We start from the raw sequence: 21710 nt of genomic DNA, 5'->3' as shown, positions 1-21710 counted from the left end.
CTTGGAGTAATTTTTAGAGACAGCTGTGGTGGGGACTACTCCACTATAATGTGCAATAACTGTTTATATGAACAATTATTTATATTACCCCACACTGAGTTTTAAACATCGTTATACTGCTTCAAATTGTAGCTAAATAATTTAGATCTGTAGACGATATGCAGCATCAACAGCAGCAGTAACAGTTTCTAAAGATACTAAAATAAATAGAAAATGCCACAGAACTCTGAAAATGGCGGAGACGTGTTTGCTTGGCACTAAAGATTTTGGCAAAAATAAATAAGAAGGCAAACACATACAAAAAAAACTACATCTTGAGGATTACTACTTTGTCTACTCTACCATCCACATTGGCCGTTAACCAGCAAACACTTTGAGCTCCTCTCAGCTCCAGAGGGCCAGTTGGCTGGTATCTCACACATGACTAATCAGTCCTGGTGCAATCATGACACAGTGAGTGGACATACACTGCAGAAAAAAAAAAGTTCAATTTCCCTCCTCTTATGTGGAGCGTGACTGAGTCATGATTTACATGTGCGTACCACACACTTATGTCCACACATACGCACAGACACAGAGCAAATCCCACGTACTTGAATTACCACTCCCATTCATTCTCACCCCCGAGAACAATCCCAGCACATTCTCCATCAGGAAAATGAACTGTCTGTGGGACACAGTGGCGTGCGATGATTTTAGAGCTGAGACATAATTTCATTTCACCGAAGGACTCCTTTGACACGTGAATCCAATGAGGATTGACAGTACATTTATAGCGGCAGCGTGCGGCTCACAAGGCCTTCAAGAACTGATTCTGAAATATCATAACGACGGCCATATTTGAATCTCATTGAATTTAGGAGCAGAAAACGTTGAAGTGGGCTCCAAAGGACATTCAAATGTAGCAGCAGATGCACACCTTAATTTATTCAGTGAAGCACATAGACTCTGGAGCTTCTCTCTTACAAGATAATGGCATTAAAAATACGAATTTCACTCCCACTCGTATAAACTATTTAAAAACAAAGGATTAAGTATTGCTGGAGAGTAATTGCCCCGTATGTGCATTGGTCTCTAGGGAGACAGACAAAGGCATGGCACTTCATTATACAAAGAAATTCAATGGAATATCTAATTGAAAACATCACAAAAAACTATTTCGGTGAAGCTGAGTGGTGAGTAAGAGAAACCTGCAGGGTGAATTAAAAGTGCTCCTTCCTTTTTTACATCTGAATGTCTCCTCAGTGGTTGGCAATATCAAACCGAATCACTGCTCAGCCTAATGTTACTTCTCAGACTCACTGGTTTCAAAATAAAAAGAATAAAACTTAATTTAGATTCACTTCATGGAATTATACTAAGTTCATATCAGAAAGTAGGGCTGCAGATTGCCATATGTAGACACAATCATATTTCTCATTAAAGTAACACTATCCAGTTCCTCTCAGAATGGGATTAAGTGTAGATCATGCTTTTTGCTCTTTTTTTTAAGCCTCTGATATGAAAATAAGTGCTTTATTTTCTTCCTGATGGGTTCATGTTTCAGACTTTTACAAAGGAAGTAGTTCTTCAGTTCACCGTTTGGTTGACCAAACCATCACCTTTCAATTATTTGTATACCATCTTGAGAAATCTGCAAAGAATCTGTAAATAAATAACTAAAAAATATGACATAAATGATTTATCACCTCAACTGGCTGTTAGCTGCTAACTGTTAGCTTATCAGAGTTAAATTTAAGCACCATTTCGAACTTTTAAGGAATCTAGACTTGAACTTCTCAAGTTTAAAATTCAAAATACTTTGTCTTGAACTGGATATTATATTGAACACATTTGTCTATTATGCACAATATTGCCTTCACAATGGACTGCTTGGATACAGCGTGAGTTATTCAGTTTTGGCTGTATTCATGAATTAATGTTGCTCATGCAAATAATTCAAACCTGAAATAGATAAAACTACAGAGAGATTCGAGATGAAACTATGACCTGCTTAATGATTTTTATGATAAAGTTTCTGCCAGTTGTTACTGAATTAATATACTAAAAACACAAGATCCATATATGGTGTAATCTGTCTGTGATGTGTGGAGAATTAACCGTTTTACTGGATTAACAGATTTACATTCGATTTTGAGTAACTTTAGGAAACTTTCCTATTATTTCTGACAATTAAATCTATTGTGTTACAATCACCAATTTAAATAATTTATTTTACACATATAGAAGAGATTAAATTGCTTATATTGATGATTTCTTTTCTCACCGAGACATAAAAATTTAAATAGTAGCTCTCTTATCTTGATAACTTCATTGTCTAATAATCATTTTTGCATATTTAAACCAATTTTAACAAAACTGTGTACATTTTACTAACTGTGATGAGTCAGCACGCAATAATCATCATAATAAAATTTTGCACTGTGACATCCTTAATAGAGATTGTTTAAAACACAGCTTGAGATTCATTAAAGCTTTATTTGAGAACAAACTGTACAGATGAGTACACTTATTACAGAGTCTTTAAAACATGGCTGGAGATTGATGAAAAGAACAAGAAGTTTTGCTAAAAAGCTACTTTCTCACTCTTATGAACCTGACATTGTCTCCAGTAGTAACCTGCCTGGATCACTAAATCCCTATCAGATGCATGTGTGGAAGTCGGTGTTTGTTTTGTTCAACTTCTCCTGAAACGTTGGGTGTACCTCTAGAGAGAAAATAAGCCACATTTATGTTAGAAGCTGCCTGGCAGCAAGATCAGTGACTTTATCAATCACCATAAAATAATGATCAGTGGTTAAACAGTGCAGAATTTCTCACTCTTTCAAAGAACACTGAAAGCTAGCTGGTACCAAGTCAAATTAGCGCACTCGGGCTTTGAAGACCAACACTTCTAGGGGAGGTTACACACATATTTCATTACTGCTAATTGCTGTAAAAGTAGTTAAAGCTGTCAAATGAGTGTTTTATTTTCAAAGGGGTCGTCATATCACAGGAAATATATTAGGCAAGATCATAACATTGTGATTCATTCTTGACACTTTTTTAATCAAATCCCTTGTACAGAATAATTTACCGTGTGCACACATGAGCAGGTCTGCAGAGCTGCATGAGAAATAAAGTCTGTGTCACTCTTGGAGACCGAAATGAGATTCACCTCCCCAAGGTACCTGCAGCTATCCTCTACACACAGATGCTGTTGCCTGGACTTTGCTGGCCCAAACCCCCTGAGGGCAGCCTAATGAGTACATTCTTGAGCTTCTGTTTACATTTCCCAACCCGGTGGTTTTCATGACATCTGTAATTATGTTCTGAACCGGGTCTTCCCTTTTGGCCCTGTTGGTTCGCAGCAGCCCTCGGTTCCCACCCACTGACAAGCACTTGATTTAGAGTCCACCATGGTGATAGTGATTTATGCCTCGGCTGATGATAGGTGTGTACATATTGTTTTGTCGATACGGCTAAGACAGCTCAAGGTCACCGGACGGTTAGTATTCAATTACAGCGTCTTCCTGAAAAAGCAAAACTGTCACCACACATCCCAGCTGATTCCATCAGATCTTAAGAAGTTGAGACTTTGTGCTGCTCAAGTCAAAGTTTACAATCATGAAAGGGAGCGCACCCCTTGGCAGGAAACATCGGGCTGGATTCCATCTAGTCGAGGCTATTTCTTAGTCAGAGCGCCATGCTCCGCACTTCATTAGCCAAGATATTTTAAGCTTGCTGATTAGGAGAGATATATCTAATATTTCAGGAGAAATAACTTGTCTGAGACACTAAATAGAATCTTGCACAGCAGATTGTGGTATAAGACAAAATCCGCTTACCTAGATTCTCGTTAAGCTATAGACTCTTTGATTTCGACTGGCAAGCTCTCTGCTGTTGCCATACTTCACACTAATCATGAACTCTCCTTCTCACTGTGAGCTGGTCTTATGTCTAGTAATCAGCCCTTAAGTGCAGGTGATTACAAAAAGCAGAAAAATCAGTGAACACTGTGGCCATTAATCAAACGCAGCAGGAGCTATAATATGCCATGCCCAATTTGTGGTGTAATAGTTTAACTTGATGAGAACTGCTCCTTAAAATTGGCTTAAAAATAAGCCATCCCTAAATATTTTAAATCCCAAAGTGATTTATCATTTCAATGCCTCCTCCAGTTTGGAGAAGTGACACTAAAACATTAATAAAATCATCAGCTATAAAGGATGGGCGTTGCTTTTTGTGCGTTCCACAACCCACCAGCTGAAAGCCTCCTTCCCTTTTAATAGAATTTGAGCCTATTTGCCACAAACTAATGGAAAGGCTTTTAATACAAGAACTGTGAGGTAGTGCTGCGTAGTTTCTGAGATTGGTTTTATTGTTCATGTTCATAAAACCTAGCAAAAGCTGCCAGCTTAAAAGAGGCTAAAGGAGTCATTATTCTAGTTATATGTTATTTACTACAAATTGAGTCCAGTGGTCAAAACACAAACCATTGCAGATCTGCTAAAAGCCTCTTTCCTTTTTTGCTGTCATTTACAGAGGTTTGCAAAAGTACTTTTACCTACCTAAACTTCTTTATGTCACAGTCACAAACTGCAAACTGAGAAAGAAGAATTCAGTCACATTCAGACAGAAAATGTTTTCCAGTGATGCTCTTTGGTTCAATTTAAAGTTCTTCAGAGGTTTGTAACTGTTATTTTAATAGTTCAAACCACACATATACCTTAATATACATTAATAAACACAGTGGAAATTGTCTTTGCACAAGCTCTACAGTATTAATTGTCTTCAGTCTTGGGGATACAACTAATTAGTGCCATTGAAAATGAGCAGTGCTCCGGGATTGGCTGCTTTGCAAATGGCAGCCAATAGTGTGTCAAGAAGCTTTGTGTTCAGGGATTTCAGCTTCCCAAGCTGATTTCTTCCTAATCTTATAGACATGGGTAAATCTGCAAATAGGCAAATTTTTTGCAATTGATTTTAAATTACAGAAAAATCCACGTAGTGGTGAATCCACAAATACTGAACTGCAAATATAGGCAGAGGTCCGCTGTAGCCTCACATCTTTTGGGTTTTAGTGTTTTTTGCTCATCCTACTTTGTAAAACATCTCAAACTTCATCATATTTGATAGAAAACAAGTCTTGCAACAAATTCTTCATTGAGGTTTGGTCTGAACTTTGACTAGGCTATGTTTAGGGTAATTCCTAAAGTTCTGTCCTAGTCTCTAGTCTTTTACAAACAGGTTTCTCTTAGAACACTGAACTATATTTAAATGATTTACCATCAATCATTGTCCTGCCTGCTTCCTTGTCCATACCGAGAAAAAGCAATGATGCTGCCACCACCATGTTTAACCATTCAGAAGGGGTGATCAGTTTAATGTGCAGAGCTAATTTTCCTTCAAACAAAGCATTTTTATTAAGTAAAAAAAGTTTATTTTTAATCTCATCTGAGCACACTTCCTGTGAACCATCAATCTTAAAAGTCAGACTTGTGGTGAGCCAAGGACCTCAGAGCTGTTGTCAGCCTCTTGGCTGCAGTTCCTTCCACTAGATGTATTTACACTCTCACCCATTAGCTGACTTCTGAAGAGAATAGGTAGTACTGCATGTTATTTAAGGGCATCAAAGGGAACAAATGCACACAACAGTTTTAAGATTTTTTTAACCACCTATAACTCTCCTTCCACGTCTAGGAAGTCTGCCTACCTTTTAAAATCCAAAGAAAATACTTTGATGATTGAAGTTGTAACGAGACGGATGTTCATTCTTATTCCTGATTGCACTTTCCACATTTAGCCGTGTCTGAGATTGACTCAAATGCTGCAAAACTGTCCATGCATGCTACTTTTAGAAGTCCAAAAAGATGAGCATAAATCATGAATGACTTATTTACAGCAGCTTTTTTTCTGCTTTGACTCAGAGAGAGAGAGAGAGAGAGAGAGACATGAAATATATCTGATAAACTGGGAGCCCTGGCTGTACATTATGAGCTGTCACAGGGTGAAAACTACAGAGAAGAGTTTATGAATGCTGAAACAGAAAACAACTACGCTAAATGATGCTATAAAGAAGGTTTGATGTTAAAAGATGCTTTGCTATGAACTGAGGAGTTGTCAAGCAAAAAACTTAGACAAAATTAAGGAAAGCATCTTAAAACTTACTTTTTCACATTAGGCCTTGTAAAAAAAAATCGAATCAAATTAAACAAGTGAAATGTGTTTATATTGAACACAATTGCACTGACTGTTGTATTTTGCTGCTATAATTGAGGTTATTGGGTTAAATGTCTTCTGATGAGTGAAAGGAGCAAGACATGAACAGAAGTTTTTCATAGATATTTCAAATCATTATGAGAATGATCCTGCTAATTCCTTCTATTATAAATGACCAACATCATCTGTCTGAGAATGTGTTGCACCCACATTTCTTAAATTTAAAAAATAAAAAGCACAATGACTACAAAGAGGGCGCTGTCTATCAGGAACATGATGTTCAGTGCATTTTCTTCCAGGACTTTAAGGCTTGATTGTTACTTTGAATAATTTCAGATGACAAAAGCAAACTGTCGGTTCAGTCACGACTCATCATTAAAACTATTAGAAATATAAGAAATTATCTTGTGTTTCAGAAACACATCAAACATCCTGCTGGTTAGAGATTTGAAGCATCTAAAGTGAGCCAGACTATAAAATTAGAGTAAAGCAGTAAAACAAAGTTATAAGTGAGTCTTTTTCTCCCAAAGGGTTTAATTAAAATCCTATAAGATTTGATAGGATGGGTTTTGGGGGCACTGACTGGAACCGAGTTGGGAGAAAAGACATTTATTACGCTTAAAGCTCGCTTCAGCTCATCTGTTGGGCATCATTCTGCTTCCTGAATCAGTGAATTTGACATCAGATTGTGCTGGTGGTCGCTGCGGGTCACCCACCTGCTCTCCAGGGCCACATTGCTGCCCAGCACCCAGCTGTCCTGCAGCTGGACGCATTCCGCCGTGCTCTGCAAGTCAGCCGCCAGGCCGGCTGTGGGTGGTGGACTCGGGCTCCGCTGGTTGGCCAGTGAGCTGCGGCTCAGGGAGGTGATGGACGGGTGCTGCTTATGTGGGGGCGGGGCAGGTGGGATGGGAGGCGGGGCCTGTTGACTAGTCAGATTGTCACCTGGACAGATACATGAGAGAGCGACAAGAGAATATCAGTTAACATATTCTTTAGGTAAATCAAAAGTGAAAGAAAAGCGGTGCGCTTGCTTTGATTGAATATGCTAAGAGAGCTGAGAAACAGCAGATGGTTGAGGTGTGCATACCTTCTATACACTACATGACGGGCTTATGGCAACTTAACAGACCAAGAAAAGCAAATATAACCAAGAGCAAGACATAAAAATGAGATGCAACCACCGCAAAAAAAAGGCTGTTTTTATGAAGACACACATAATAATTGTCACAAAACACCACGTGGCTGAGAGTTGGGTTCTCTTAAACAGAAGGTCACTTAGAGAGGCAGCTGTTCCTTTATGGGCGCTTAACGCAATGCTTCACGTTTGATTACAGCCAGAGAAGACTCTCAAATAACTAATGACCAGAACATCCATTAGGGCTCTGAAAGAACAGGTTTTCCAATTTCACACAAAGCTGTGTAATTGGCCCCCAGAATGGCATGTGGTGATTATCTATCCATCTTCCCTGTTTAAAAGGTAAAAACCCACAGTGCTGACAATTCTGATTTGCTCCAATGAGCCCCAAATGGGTATCATCTTTCCTGCCTTACAGAGGCTTGGAGAATATTGAGAAAGCCCGGAGCTGTGCCGTTTTAAGGAGCTTCTGTTGTTTTTGCATTGACAGCCTGAATTTTTACAAAGCCGAAAGGAGTTTAGATTTACAGCAAATATGTACACTGAAGGTCAGCGCATGATTTAACCTTTGCTTCCGCAGGTGTGTGTCTGCGTCTGTGTGTGTGTCTGCAAAGACCAGAAATCCGCTCTGTGCTGCCAGCTGCACAGAGCGACTCACTGAAAGGACACAAGCCATTGTTTTGAATGGGGTCCTTTAATGGCCGTGCAGTTTGTGTCCTTGTGTGTATGCGTGTGTGTGTGTGTGTGTGTGTGAGTGCGCGCCTCGGCTTTTCAGAGTGCCCTTCTGTGCATGAAACGAGCTGTTCAGTGGAGGCAAATGAGCCGTTTGGTACCACACAGCTAGGAGGAAACATGAATGCCACTCGGAGCAAGGCAATCATTTCCTCTGCTTAGAGGGAAAAACCTTCAGGCTTCTGTACGGGCAACCAATTAGTACCAATATGGACTCCCTTCTAATGTTTAATATAGGAGGACATAGAAAACGTAGCATGAGGAGCAGTGGAGTAGAAATAGTTTCTGACAATTATACTGAGTAATTTACACTGTACCAGTATCGGGTAAAAAGGATTTTTAGACGGTGAACTGTTAAAATATTCAAACCTCCTGAAACGTTGTTTATTTTATCACATTGACAGAACAAACTTCTACAAGTTTTTTATGGAATTTTATAAAACATCCAGTGATGCAATCCTGAAAATATTCCCTGTTCTGACTGAGGAAAAGCATCCCCACAGCATGATGCTGCCAACTACATGTTTCACCACAGTATTCAGAGTAATATGCAATGTCTTTCTTCAAAAACGCAATTTAGGAGTGCTAAATTGCATGAACAAAAAAAAAAAAAAGATTGCATGTGCAGAAGTGGTGCAGACTGCCTTCTTTAAATGAGGATTTTTTTACGTGATCCTGGCTGTTGTCATGGAGAGGATCAGAGAGCAGAGCGTCAATAAAAAAGAATGAAGTATAAAGTTATAATAAAATAATGACAATAATGCATTTCATTTAAATAACCATACAGTAAAAACAGTAAAAACATTTAACATCAATCAAAACAAAGCTCTAGATCGCTGTATTTAACTGGTTTATTTAATCTGTTCCACACAGACAGATTTTACAAGCACAATTTGTGGAACATGCAGCAAAATAATCATTATCTGCGTCGCACTCCTGCAGAGCATCAAAACATAACAGTTTGATGCCATAAAGTTATGATGTGCTGGAATTATTCCGTAATCCTGCACCTCAAATCGACATAGCTGCAGGATATTTTTAACCTATTTTTTCATTATTTTATGTTCTTCAATTGTTCCAAACATTTGACAAACAGTGTTTTCTGTTATTTTATCCATGTTTTCTGCTTGTCACAATGACCACAAACATGTCTGCGCATTTTGGGTGGCAGGTCATTACATTAACATAAACTCCTCCCAGTATTTTGAACTTTCTGATGATCTGCATATGTTTTGCATATGCTGACACATGATGCATGTTGCTTAAAGATCAGGTTTGCAAATGCTAGTGAGTTTGCAGTTGATCTTGTATGTGCTAATCTTTTGTAGATCAGCCCCGTAGCATTTTTCGTATCAGACAAAAAGTTTTGGTCTCATTTTGGAAAAATCTAAAACAGAGTGTCTTAAGTTACAGTGACTTTCTTCTTTCCACTGTTTCATAAAGGAGAACTGGACTGCAACGCTAATAATTGCCCTTTTGGCAGATTCTTCCACCTGAGCGCACATCCCTGCATCTCCTCCACAGGCACCATAGTTTCTGTGACCCTGCCCAGTCTATTGGTTTAGCTGGATGTCCATGTCTGTGAGGATTTCAGAGGTTGGGAAGTTGTTTTATCAGTTCTGTCTGAACTGCCTCCTGTGTTCCTTTACCTCCCAAGATGCTTGTTTGTTCAATAATGTTCTCTCTTAAACCTCTGAGGTCTTCACAAAACATCCTGGATTTAAATTATTCACAACCGAACTATGTTTATTAATCAGGAGACTTCCAAAAGCAACTGGTTGCTTTGAATTTTTCAGGGGAAAAAGGAAATTCCATACATTTTACATACCTGTGAAAAACCTGAAGACAATGCATACATGTTCTTCTATATAAACTGCTTTGTCTGGGTCTACAAAATAAAATCCCAACAAAATAAGAAAGTTTCCAGTGGTTAAGATTTATTTTGCACAGCACCACATGTATATTCTTCCTTGCAGACCCAGGGATGAATAGATTGCTAGACAGAAACGAGAGTAACAAGAATCCACAGCTCTAGTGCAGAAGGCCAATCAAAGATTAATTACGTCCTGACTGCAATTACACGGCAGCAGCATGGGGCCATAAATTCCATAAAAGCAAAATCATCAGAAGCAAATGAAGGTTGTTATTTTTCCCTCCTTTTTGTGAACTGTGATTAGAGTTTTATCAAACCCAATCAAACATGATCCCTTCAGCACCCCACGCCACCGTGTTCAAAGCCAACGCTGATATCTAAATTAAGCATGAATTACCAGAGATCAGTTGCAGTGCTGGCATTTGAAAAATATAAGAGTGCCATGACTTGGTGATAAGGAATACAAGACATCCACTCAGCTCCTGGGTGAGATGGGAGTCCTATTAGAGAAATGCTTAGTAGGCTGATGGAAATGGAAGTTATCTACCAACTCTGGCTGCTTTTACTTTTTCCTCCAGGCCGAATGGAGCCTGCAGCACCCATGGGCTCAGCTTCACTTCCAGCTGCAACATTTTTCGTACATCAGTAAGCAATAGAGATGGAAAATTGAACTGTGTGGTAGAAACCGGTTAAAGAAAATCAAGAAAATTAAGGTAAGGGTGGATACTGACATTCAGAAAGAGTTTTGTTATGAGAAAAATATGCACCTCCCATTCAAAATTCAATTAAAATTCTTTTCTTTATGAAACTCTGGTATTTATTTTTTTTCTTTTCACACCAACATATTCAATAAAAAGTCCCTGAAAACAGCCTACCTTCCCATAAGCCATTACAAATAAAGATACATGGCAGATATTGAACAAAACTGTATCCATTCATCTCAGTGTTTACATATCGATCTCAGCATCTTGATTGCCCTTGTTTCGTCTGCTGTGGCCCCAGGAGCCTGGAAATGCAGCGCAGCCAAGCCTCGGAGCCACAACAAAAAAACAGAGTTTGCATCACAGGTGCATTATGTTTGATGGGAATAGAGCGTGAAGGCTTTCACTGTGAGACACTTTACGATGAACTGAGATGCTAAAATTCTTGAACTGTTGCATGAAATGAGCTGTTTTGTTGCTGAGGACACACACTGAAAACAAGGTTCTAAACACACAATAAACCTTCCAAAGAGTGGGATGTGACATGCAGTAAATCTGAGCCTTTAATCTCACTATAAGGTTGAAGGAGTGTGACTTCTCAGAAAGTGCTGCATGCACAGATACGCAAAGCAACACTAAAAACGCTAATCTTTCTCTTTAACTTATCCTTGGTATACTGTAAAAAACATAGTTTCTAGTGCAAATGTCATAGTATCCCCGAAATCAGACTAAACCAATTTACAGGTATCTTTTCAGCAAACATACAGGAGCTTGTTTTAAGTAAACAATTCCTAAGTATTGATTTAAAAAAATAGTAGTTTCACTGGCAGATTTTTTCATTGATAACACTTTTTCCCCATCAAATGAAAATGTTAAATGGTACAGATCCCATTATAACTGTAATAATTTACAGTTTTAAAAATTATTGGCCAATCTTGGTCAAGTTTGCACAAACAAGGAACCTGAAGGTGGTTTTGAAACACGCAGCGTATCGACACAACACATAAATATGTAAACTTTAGAGGAACTAAAATAAGTATAAAAGATTATATACAAACATTCTTGGTAGGAGGCGGATCATATTTTAGGTTTTCTCTTTGAATGTTTGTGAAATCATACTCATTCCTGCTTTGAATCCGGAGAAAAAGCTTTAAGAATATAAAAAGATGGCTTCATTTTGGGCTAAATGCACCAGAACATAACTTATCATCCTGCACATCAGAACCTCCGGCTTTAAGATCTGACTGAGCAGCAAGTTTTGCCCTTTTAAGCTTTTAAATGTAAATCGTTACTCCTCATGGAGTTTCAGTAATACATTATGCAAACATTCTGTGGCTTTAAGGATTATATCGTTCATATACATTCATACTTCACATGTCTAGTTTAATATCACAATCAACATTTTAATTGCATATTCATGTTCTGCCCTTCAACTATTCATCTGTTTAATTCAGGCCTTTTGCCTATATGGTGGACACATTTCTTTTAAAGGTACGGGTCGTAACACCATGTATTTCGTTCATGTACTCAATTTCCCTGCACACAGTAGGTGACAGCCTGTCTGAGTGATGTCAGGCGCCATGGTTTCTGGTCTCCAATTTAAGGTGTAGGTTTGGATCCAATTTCTGACAAACAGTTTTCTACTCAGCACAGGGTCTCGCTATGATGAAAACCTGTAAGTGAGAAGCTCAATGTGATTCCAGGTAACTCAAAGGGAAAATGTGGCACTAGCAGTGCTCATTCTCTGTGTACTTCACTGCAAGAGTTGGATGTCTGAAAGCCACTGGGGCAGACCATGATAAATATGGGCTTTTGCCACTTTAATTCACACTACCCACTGGCAAGCATACATTACGTTTGACTGTCCTTTTTAAGAAATAGGCACACAAAAAATGAGTCTTTTAGGAAAGCTTGGCATTGTTTTCCATCAAGACTGAGAGAATAAGCTGGCCCTTAATGTGCAAACTGGAAGGCAGATGAAACAGCTGTGAGGTTTATTGAGCTTCGCTTTGAAATCAGATCAAGACGGATGCCTCCTTTGCATAATTCCTCAACGTCAGCTTGTCATCATCTCCATCAGTAACATACTTTAAAAAGGACCTTTGTGATTAATACTGCATGCCAAGACTGAAATGACAGACTCATTCCCGGCTTAATGATGCTTCCCCGTCTTATCAAAGCTGTTGCTTTATGAAGCATCTGAAATTTTTTCATTAACAGCACCTAGAAATTAACTTTGTTTTAGTACTCTGATTTTAGATGTACGAGATCTTAGTACAGATTTATGACACTGGTGTTAATGGAAAAATGCACTTGATAGTAGAATTGTCAGAAAATACAATTTACCTCACGTGGGTTAGTTTTTCATTAGATCTAGTGCCTCAGTCTCACGTCACTGTGTTAGAGGCTGATGCTGTTCTAAAGCTGGCTCCTCAATGCTCCATATGTCTTTAGCACTTGTTGCCATATTTGGTGCAGATATTTTTAAGGGGAAATTAGATTTGCACAATGCTGGCTGCTTTGAAAATATCTTTTTTCGATTACAAAATTGACAAGCCTTGAAGGCTGCGCATAATGTTCCAACACAGAGTCAGGACACAATTAAAAGCCGTTTTGCACTCACTAAAGCTTGGCAGGCTTCGTGAAAGTCTTTTCATATTCATTGTGTAAGTACTGCAAAAAGGTCTTGTGCCATTTTACTCTCCATTAAGAGACTGATGCAACTGCTAATGGAATTGAAAGGGCATTTGCTTTGACTAGATTGCCCTTCACCAATAGGAAAATTGCTGTATGTGTGGATCAGAAGAATTCAATCAAAACAGATCACAGAACCTAGAGACGCCACTGCTTTTCAATTACACCTCACAGTATTTACATTTTACAGGAAAATACCAAAAATGTCCACGAAATTATCCAGCACCTCTATCCTTACAAGCTGAAATTGAAAAATATCTAAATATTGAGGGAAATCTAAACCAGCCTTTTATTTTAAATGCACATTCCAATATCCATCCATTGCTTATACCCATTTATCTATGCAGGGCCACAAGGTGCTGGGTCCCATTTCCAGCAGTCATGAGAAACCAGGTCACCAGTTCACAAAGACAACCATGCACACGCGTATTCATAAAGACAGCTTAGAGAGATTAATTTACCTAATAATCATGTATTTGTGGGAGGAAGCTGGAGTAGCTGGAGAGAACTTGGGCATGCAAATGCAAACTCCCTGCAGAAACAACCCAGGTTCTTCTTGCTGCATGGCATCAGTGCTTCCCATTGCTCCACTGTAAAGTCATATTCTAATAAATGCTGTTCAGTGTCCATATATTAAATGCATGTTTTAAATCTGGTGATTCAAAATCTAAGCTCTGCATTAAAAGGACCAGAATCAGCATTCTGTTTTTATGCTCCTTTAATCTGGAATAAACTTGCAGGAAACTGCAAAACTGCTGAAACACCAAGTTCCTTTAAATCAAAGGTAAAAACCTTTGAGCTGGCTTTGATTCATGATAACTGAAGCATTGATCAATGTGTCTAATGTATATTTACTTAGTGATTTTTATGATGGCTTTTGACAGAATGTATTTTTTGTTAGCGTTTAATAATTGGTTACTGTATTATACTGGTTTCAAGTAAAATATAAAAATCTGCTGAAAATTACCTCAGCTGTCAATAGAAAGCTGTGAGGTGTCATTTATTAGAAGTGATTGAAAACTATTTGCTAAGTTTATCAATAACTGCATTATATATATATATATATATATATATATATATATATATATATATATATATATATATATATATATATATATATATATATATATATATATATATATATATAGTAATAATGTTTTGGAGTTACCTTTTATTTTTATATGCTTTTCTGCAAACATTTCAGTAGCATTATAAAATCTAATTGAGCGTTAATCAGCTAGCCCTTCTGTCAATATAAGATCCTAACTATTTGTATTTATCTCATGTTTTTTTTTTCATTTTTCCTCATTTTTAATGAATTTCTTTAGAAGACATATTTATCTCTTGCTCTCTCTTCAACCTTATTTTTCCAGATTATTGCACACAATCATAATGCAAGACAGACAAATGAACTCCAGCTTCCACTGCTTCATACTAAACACTGTCATTATTTTTCCTTCTGTAAACAGGATTATGGAGCGGTTATAATGAAACTGCACTCCGCTTCTTTATCTTTTTCAAAGCTTCTGAAGATAGACTTAGGAAATGTCTTTTGGCTAAAAATGCAATTATTACTGTTGCTCTGTTTTTGTTGTGTTTTACAGCACAAATTAAACATGTGAGAACACAAACAAACGTGACATTTGGAGTGAGGATGTTTTTTTAAATTTTTTATAATAATGACAACTTGAACCTACATGACAGATATTTAAAAGTTTTTTTTTATTATTTGGATTTAGTTTCCAAGTCAGCCCAGAGACTTTTCTTGCGGACACCAACCTTAATATTCAGCGGTAAGACACAGAGGCTTCCTCTTAAGAAGTCCTGAAGGTATCGGTGGAGGCCAGACCCGGTGGAATCTGGGACCATCAGAAATAAAACTTGCCCAGGGTGAGTCTGGGGGTTATTTTCTAGCAAAGACTGCTGGAATTTTCAGGGACTTGGGGTTTTGGGAGAAGTAAGAAGCAGAAGCTGTTTGAATTCTACCTTACTTCCAGCATGAGAAAAATCTGCAGCACTCTCACAGCCCTGCCCACTCTTCCTCTGACTCTCTATGTGATCAAAGACAGATATTTCTTTTAAGCTGTTTCTGAAAAGAGGAACCAGGACGTAACCAATGTTTCAAATATTACATAATCATTGCAATATATAAAAGTAAATGAAAAAGATGTTTCTGCTTCCCATACATTATTCGGTCCTACAGAAATGTACACTCGTTGGCACAAACTAGGTTGCTGCACATTTAAAATGTAGTTTGTAAGAATATCTGTGAGGAGCTGAAAATACACTGTAAAAAAACATTGCTGTTTATCTACCCCCGCCCCCTGCAGCCGCTCCCTCCTCCAATCACTACTACAGATGGCAGATCAACATACAGATGATGACTGCTTAGCCGTTCTCTCTGTCACTTCTCCGATTACATAGCAATTACACCCCTTCTCAAAAGCTGCTTTGACAATTAGTCTGCTGACAAAACACTTAGTTCTATTTATTCATGTGTGGACAGCTTTGGCTTCTTTGATTTTCCAGAAGATCTTGCACACACCTTGATGGGAAGCTAGCTGTGTTGAAGGCAGCATATTGTCTAAAACCTACCAGAACTCGCGTGTTTTCTAAAGTTTTGTTCTAGCAATTTTACTTTTTGAGTAACAATAGGAAAATGTTCTCCATGTGCTTCACTTATTCTCTCTGGTTACTCTGGATTCCTCAGTCAATTTAAAACCAAGTCTGTTTGGTTAATTGGGTTCTCTAAATTTGCTTAGATGGTCAATGGTAGGTGCCCAATGACCAATGCAGAAAAACACCAGACCCCTCCACAGCCCTGCAAAGTGAAATGCTACAACTGCAGACAAATGTCCTGGCCTGAAACTAAAATCAACTTTTATTGCAGCAGCATAATGTCCAACTGAAAATCATTATTCGGTGGGAAGAAAATAACATGAAGCATTTTTTAATCATTACTGGCAGCACTTGCAGTTGCTTCGTAAGAATGTAGCTGAAGCATTTTGAACATTTATGTATCCTTTACTATTTTATGTTGAACAAAGGTTTTAGGAACCTTTAATTTGTAATCAAGGACGTTCTGTTTCGCTGGGGTAGAAATATGATGTAACACTTGGATCCATCATTTACTTCCTTTTAGGCAGAACAGAAAATGTACTTATAAGATTTAGCCAAAAATAACAGGCTTCATTTAATAACCTTTGGACACTAGCTTAAGGCCAACTGGCTGCGGGAGTGATACCAGTGAAAAGCTTCATCTTTCCTACCATCACAAATATAAATGTGGAGATTGCTGGGGCTTTAACTAGGACTGTGCACTTTAATCGGATTAAATACATTTTCAAGGTGGATTTGCCTTAAAACAAAGGATGAATATAAAAAATGTATGGTTGAGAACTACTGATGAGAACGTGGAGCCGTTTCTCTTCCAAAGGCCCAGGAATCCATGTTCATGTCATCAGGAACTCCTTGAAGAACCAGTATACTATATACAAATTGGTAAAGTTTACCAGGAAGCTGAACATGATCCACCATTTTGTCTTTTGACATAAAGAAGATCCAAAACATGACCTCCAATCAACACTGAAAGAGTTTAACAAAACTCAGCTTTCCTTCCATCCCACAGAACGTCTGAACTGAACAACAGAGAACTCTGCACAGTCTAGAACTGAGCTGCCCAGGTCCAGCACTCAGCTCTGCAGAGGCCTTGTAAAGAGCCATTCATTTCATTCAGGTGTGTTAGAGAGAGGATGCATCAAAAAGCTGCAGAATATAGTAGCTCTCAAAAACTAGACATGGAGACCCCCGATCTGCAAAGAGGAATGGTCAAAGATGCCTCTTTCTGCATGTTCAGCCAAGGGAAATGTTGAAGCAGAGGTTTTGTCCTGCTGGCAAAAGGAGTAGAACAAAATTTTCATAACAGAAGTGCCAATAACTATGCCATCATTGACTAAAAAAAAAAATATATTTTTTATATTTTACTCTGCTGAATAACTGCACTAAAATAAAAGGTTGGATTTTTCTAAAATGTTCAGCATGTGAGCACAGCAATAAAAGATTAATTTGTTTCAATGATTTTTATACATATTTACAGAGAGTGCCATTAAATTTGTATGTGTCTGTACACCAGCGTACGCTACAGAACATTTTCTTTGCCGCAACTAACAAAAGAGTAAATCCTGAGCATGAAAATAATTATATTTCAGGAATAAACCAGGCTGGAAATAATTCAGAAGGTTAAATGTCGGGTTTTTCAGGAGGCGATCAGAGACAGTTTAAATCCTAACATGTTTCTATTATAAAGATGTGAAAAAAGAGAGCATTTAAAGACAATTAAAGACGACAGCTACTGAGTGAGAACTATGATGCTAAGTTCTCACTCAGTAGCTGAGTGAGAACTTAGCTACTGAGCTAAAGTGTTAAAACAAAACAAAGAGATAAAACTATGTATGTGAATTCTGACCAGGCTATTCACAAGAAGTAACTATGTCCACATACGCCAGTTATCAAATTTGTTAATATAAAATACAGACTAAACCAGCTTCAAGAGCATTCTACATTAGCATCATTGCTATTTCTCAGTACATTAGGAAACAAATGAACCTTTCCCATTTGCAATCTCAGTTTCAGCCCGCGTTGCATCATTCATGCAGGCAACAAATTCCAAGCCTGACAGTTTGTTTACATATTTAATGTGCTTTTTTAATAACCACATCAGCAGCAACGTGCCACTTCCTCTCACAATGAAAATCAATATTCCCCTGCATCATCCTTTCTGATCTTGAAGGAAGATTAAGATGAGAGTAAGCTGCAATGCATCAAACGACAAGGAAACCTGAGGACACCGGGAGACATGCTATTATACAAAAGTCTCTGCTGATCCCTTTGTTGTGAATCTGCTGCATGTTCAAACTAAACTGGCCCGGAACGCAGCCATTCGCTCACTATCTGTATGACTGCGGGTGTTTGAGCAGCTTCCCTAACAGCCACTGGTTGTGATGGTGAATGGTTGATGGGGCCAACGTGAAACCCTTGTTAGGGTGGTCCAGGCTGGCGCAGGGAAGCTTTTAAACATTCACAAGCTTTGCAATTTATTTTCAACTGCAGTGCATCTCAGAAGGTCAGAAACAACAATAGAGCTGCACCATGTAGTTCTGCACAGGTTTGAGTCACTTCTCTGACCGCGGCAACAAACCTGCAGCAGTAAGTGCACAAAAAAGCATGTTCTCTACATCATCTGGAGGGGGTGATGTGCATTCTGAGAACTATTCATATGCCTCCCTATTCATTTACAGCTCGCTTCCCCAATCACTTGAGAAAATGGTTTGAGGACAAAAAAAACAAAAAACACTTATGGCTGTAGTGACGGTCTTTTCCAGCGGTTGCTGTAATTGCATTTCCTGTGCAAATCGCTCAGTTTTGTGGGGAAGCCAGACAAAGAAAGTACTATCCATCTAAAAATGGGGAAAGCATATCTTTTCCTGATTAATTGTTAGCATATTGTTCTCAACTGGATGCACTCCACTTGCAGAGAGGACTAATTTTCACCTCCATTGTGAGAAAATTTGAGGAGGAGGAGGTTTACTCTGTGTGTGTCTTTCACAAAACATCTGAGGAACAAATAGGACAACAGAACACAACATTCTCCAGAACTTGATATCTTTGTAAGGAGCCAAAAACCTCGAGTAGTTATACATTATTCAGTTTATTACCAATGCTGTGTGTCTTTTTTCATTAAGACCAGGCTCAACAGAGGCACAGCAGAAGAATCACAGATTTTACTGAATTGTTGTTTTAGCTAAATGCGCATCGAGGGGAACACCTTTTGCTTGCAAATTAGTAAACATTCATTTTGACAAAAATCAAAAAAATTGTCAATAATTAATCACTACAACAGCTTTATGCAGAGCTGCATATGTAGTTATATTTACTCAATTACATTTACTTCAGTAACATTTTAGGAAAAATGTACGTGTAGGAGTTTTTTTTACACGCTGTACTTTTTCACCTTTACTTGAGTATTTTTATTATGAAGTATTGTTGCTCTTGAGTAAAATGTCTGGATTCTCCACCCTGTCAGCACCTTCACTGAATGAAGAACAGCCTTCAGATACAGACACAGACCTGCAGCTTGTGTTGAAGTTTCATATGTTTTTTTATTGAAAGACAATCATTTGGAAAAATGTTTACCTGATTTTCTTATTTTGTAATTATAACAAAATGACAAAACAATTAGTTTTGTTTCGGTCCTTAAAAATACCAAAATTTCCACATAACTTTATATTTTATCAAACATACATTATCAAACAAATGATGTTTGATAATGCAATTTTTAAATATTAAATGCCTGTTGCATGTTTGATCAGTAGCATTTTTACCAAATACTTTTTTGAATAATTTCTTGAATGGTTACTTTTTACTTTTACTTGAATAAAAATATGTAAAAGAATATCTACTCTTTCTTGAGTACAGTGTTTATCTACACTACCCACCTCTGGCTCTACGATGCTTTATTTGAATGACCAAGACAAAACGGTGACTGAAAGGACGAGATTGCAGATTGGCTAAAACAAGTTTCCTCTGCAGGATGAATCATTTTCATACCACTTAAAAATTATGCACTACTTTGTGTTGGCGTTTCACATAAAATGTGCAAATGATTGTGGAAATGTGAGCAAAATACTAAAAAACTTTAAGCATGGTACACATAAATAGAGCTCATTTCTTCAGCTGGTTGAATAATTCTGTTACCAGCTAACAAAAATGTGGCAAAACTCAAAAGTGAAAAATAAACATTTCTAATGCCGTCTGGATGTTAAAAAAAAAAAACCCCTGCAACTTAATACTGCAAAAATAAAAATGCATTTATTTAAATGTAATATGCTGGAATTAAGAAATGATAAATATGCGGTGCTACCTTAACAGCACACATTAGCTCAGCCATTAATAATTAATGCCCTGTCATCCAAGTCTCTTTATCTAATGAACTTTCATGAGCAAACAATGCAAGCTGAGCCATGTTATCTCCCCCATAACGGGCTGCTTCCGACATGTCCAGATATAATTCTTTAAACCAACATTTCTTGCAGCGTCTGGCTCGAGAGAGCTATAGCACACAGACTGAAAATCCCTCTGCTTTCCAAAGAGCTTTCCTGGGGCTACGGCTATGAATTGATATCCCACTGTTGCATTACTCCTGGCCACCGAGCAGAGCATGGGACAAGAATAATAATGGGACAAATCATTGGTTTTTCCTCATACTGCTTACCAACTTGTGCATTAGAGTGGTGGGGCGGCTCATGCTGAAGATGTCAATAACCTCAACGGGACGTGAGTGATGAACTTTACGTGTGCAAGCCCATGTTACACTCCATGCACGCGCGCATTGAAAACACACTCTAAAGCCCACTGAGAAAAGCCTTCCAGCGCCAGTGATGTTTTGGAATTTTCCGTCAGAACACCCTCCGTTCCTCTCGGCGAGAAGAAGATGTAACCCGCGTACCCTCTGAGGCTTGCTGCATGCTCAATCAGCAACATGATATGGCCCACGGCTGTGCGGTGAGGTCACCGCTGGAGTCTTGAAGACTGATCATGCATGAGGTGGCAACACGGCGCTTTCTGACTAATGTGCCACGGCTATGCTGCTTCCACAGCTTCCGTCCGGCTGCACAGCCTCGGCTCCACCCCGAGGAAACTAGGATCTGACTACAAGACTCTGGGTATTGAGCTGGAAAGTACAGAAATTTTTCTAGACATGGACTATTAAAATCATAAGCAGTTGAGCTATGAAATTTGTGACTTATCACAAAATTTTAGCTCTGCTGTGAAACAGAGACACTGTTCTGATATGACAAGCAATCCACTTTAATCAAGATGACTGCGCTTTTGTGCAACTACAGTTGTAAGTGATGTCCCTCGAGTGGCCTGGCATCACAATTCATTAGTAAAACTGGTCTTTAAAGCTTAATCCGCCGTGCTGCCTTTCTTAATTTTTAACCTTTTCACCCTTCTATCTCAAGAGTGGCTCTCAAACACTTCTACATCATTCTAATCAACAATAAAAGTGGCCAGTGAAGTCAGATGTACTGTCCTTCAAAACGCCACTTTATCTGACAACAACAGACAAGGCTGCCTGCGCTCCAGTCTTCATTCTTCTTAGAAAATACCACCCTAAGCATCATCTGTCATGTATTGGCTGCAGCCTAACATTTCACTTTGTTTGGCAGACATTGATTTTTACCTCCAAGGTGTTGTCAAGGAGGCATCCAGCTCATACATACCTCCTGTGCCGTTTCTTCAAAAACCGCTTTTGCAGTACAAACACACGCACGCACACACACGGATAAGTTCAGAGAAAGTATTGTATTTGAAG

At 38.3% G+C, this 21710-nt stretch overlaps 1 protein-coding gene across 6 annotated transcripts in view; it reads right to left on the bottom strand.

Annotated features, from left to right (window-relative positions):
- Positions 1 to 21710, bottom strand: part of LOC103471835 (teneurin-3) — a 190230-nt gene that overhangs the window by 106083 nt on the left and 62437 nt on the right. For all 6 annotated transcript variants that reach the window (XM_008421051.3, XM_008421052.3, XM_008421053.3 and 3 more), the window contains exon 4: positions 6918 to 7143. In XM_008421051.3, the coding sequence (XP_008419273.2) occupies positions 6918 to 7143 (226 nt within the window). The remainder of the gene's footprint in view (positions 1 to 6917; positions 7144 to 21710) is intronic.

The sequence above is a fragment of the Poecilia reticulata genome, chromosome 10 (assembly GCF_904066995.2).
Source record: "Poecilia reticulata chromosome 10, P_reticulata-male-v2, whole genome shotgun sequence".
Lineage (NCBI taxonomy): Eukaryota > Metazoa > Chordata > Actinopteri > Cyprinodontiformes > Poeciliidae > Poecilia > Poecilia reticulata.
Note: the sequence above shows the minus strand (reverse complement) of the source record. Positions and strands in the feature narration are given on the sequence as shown.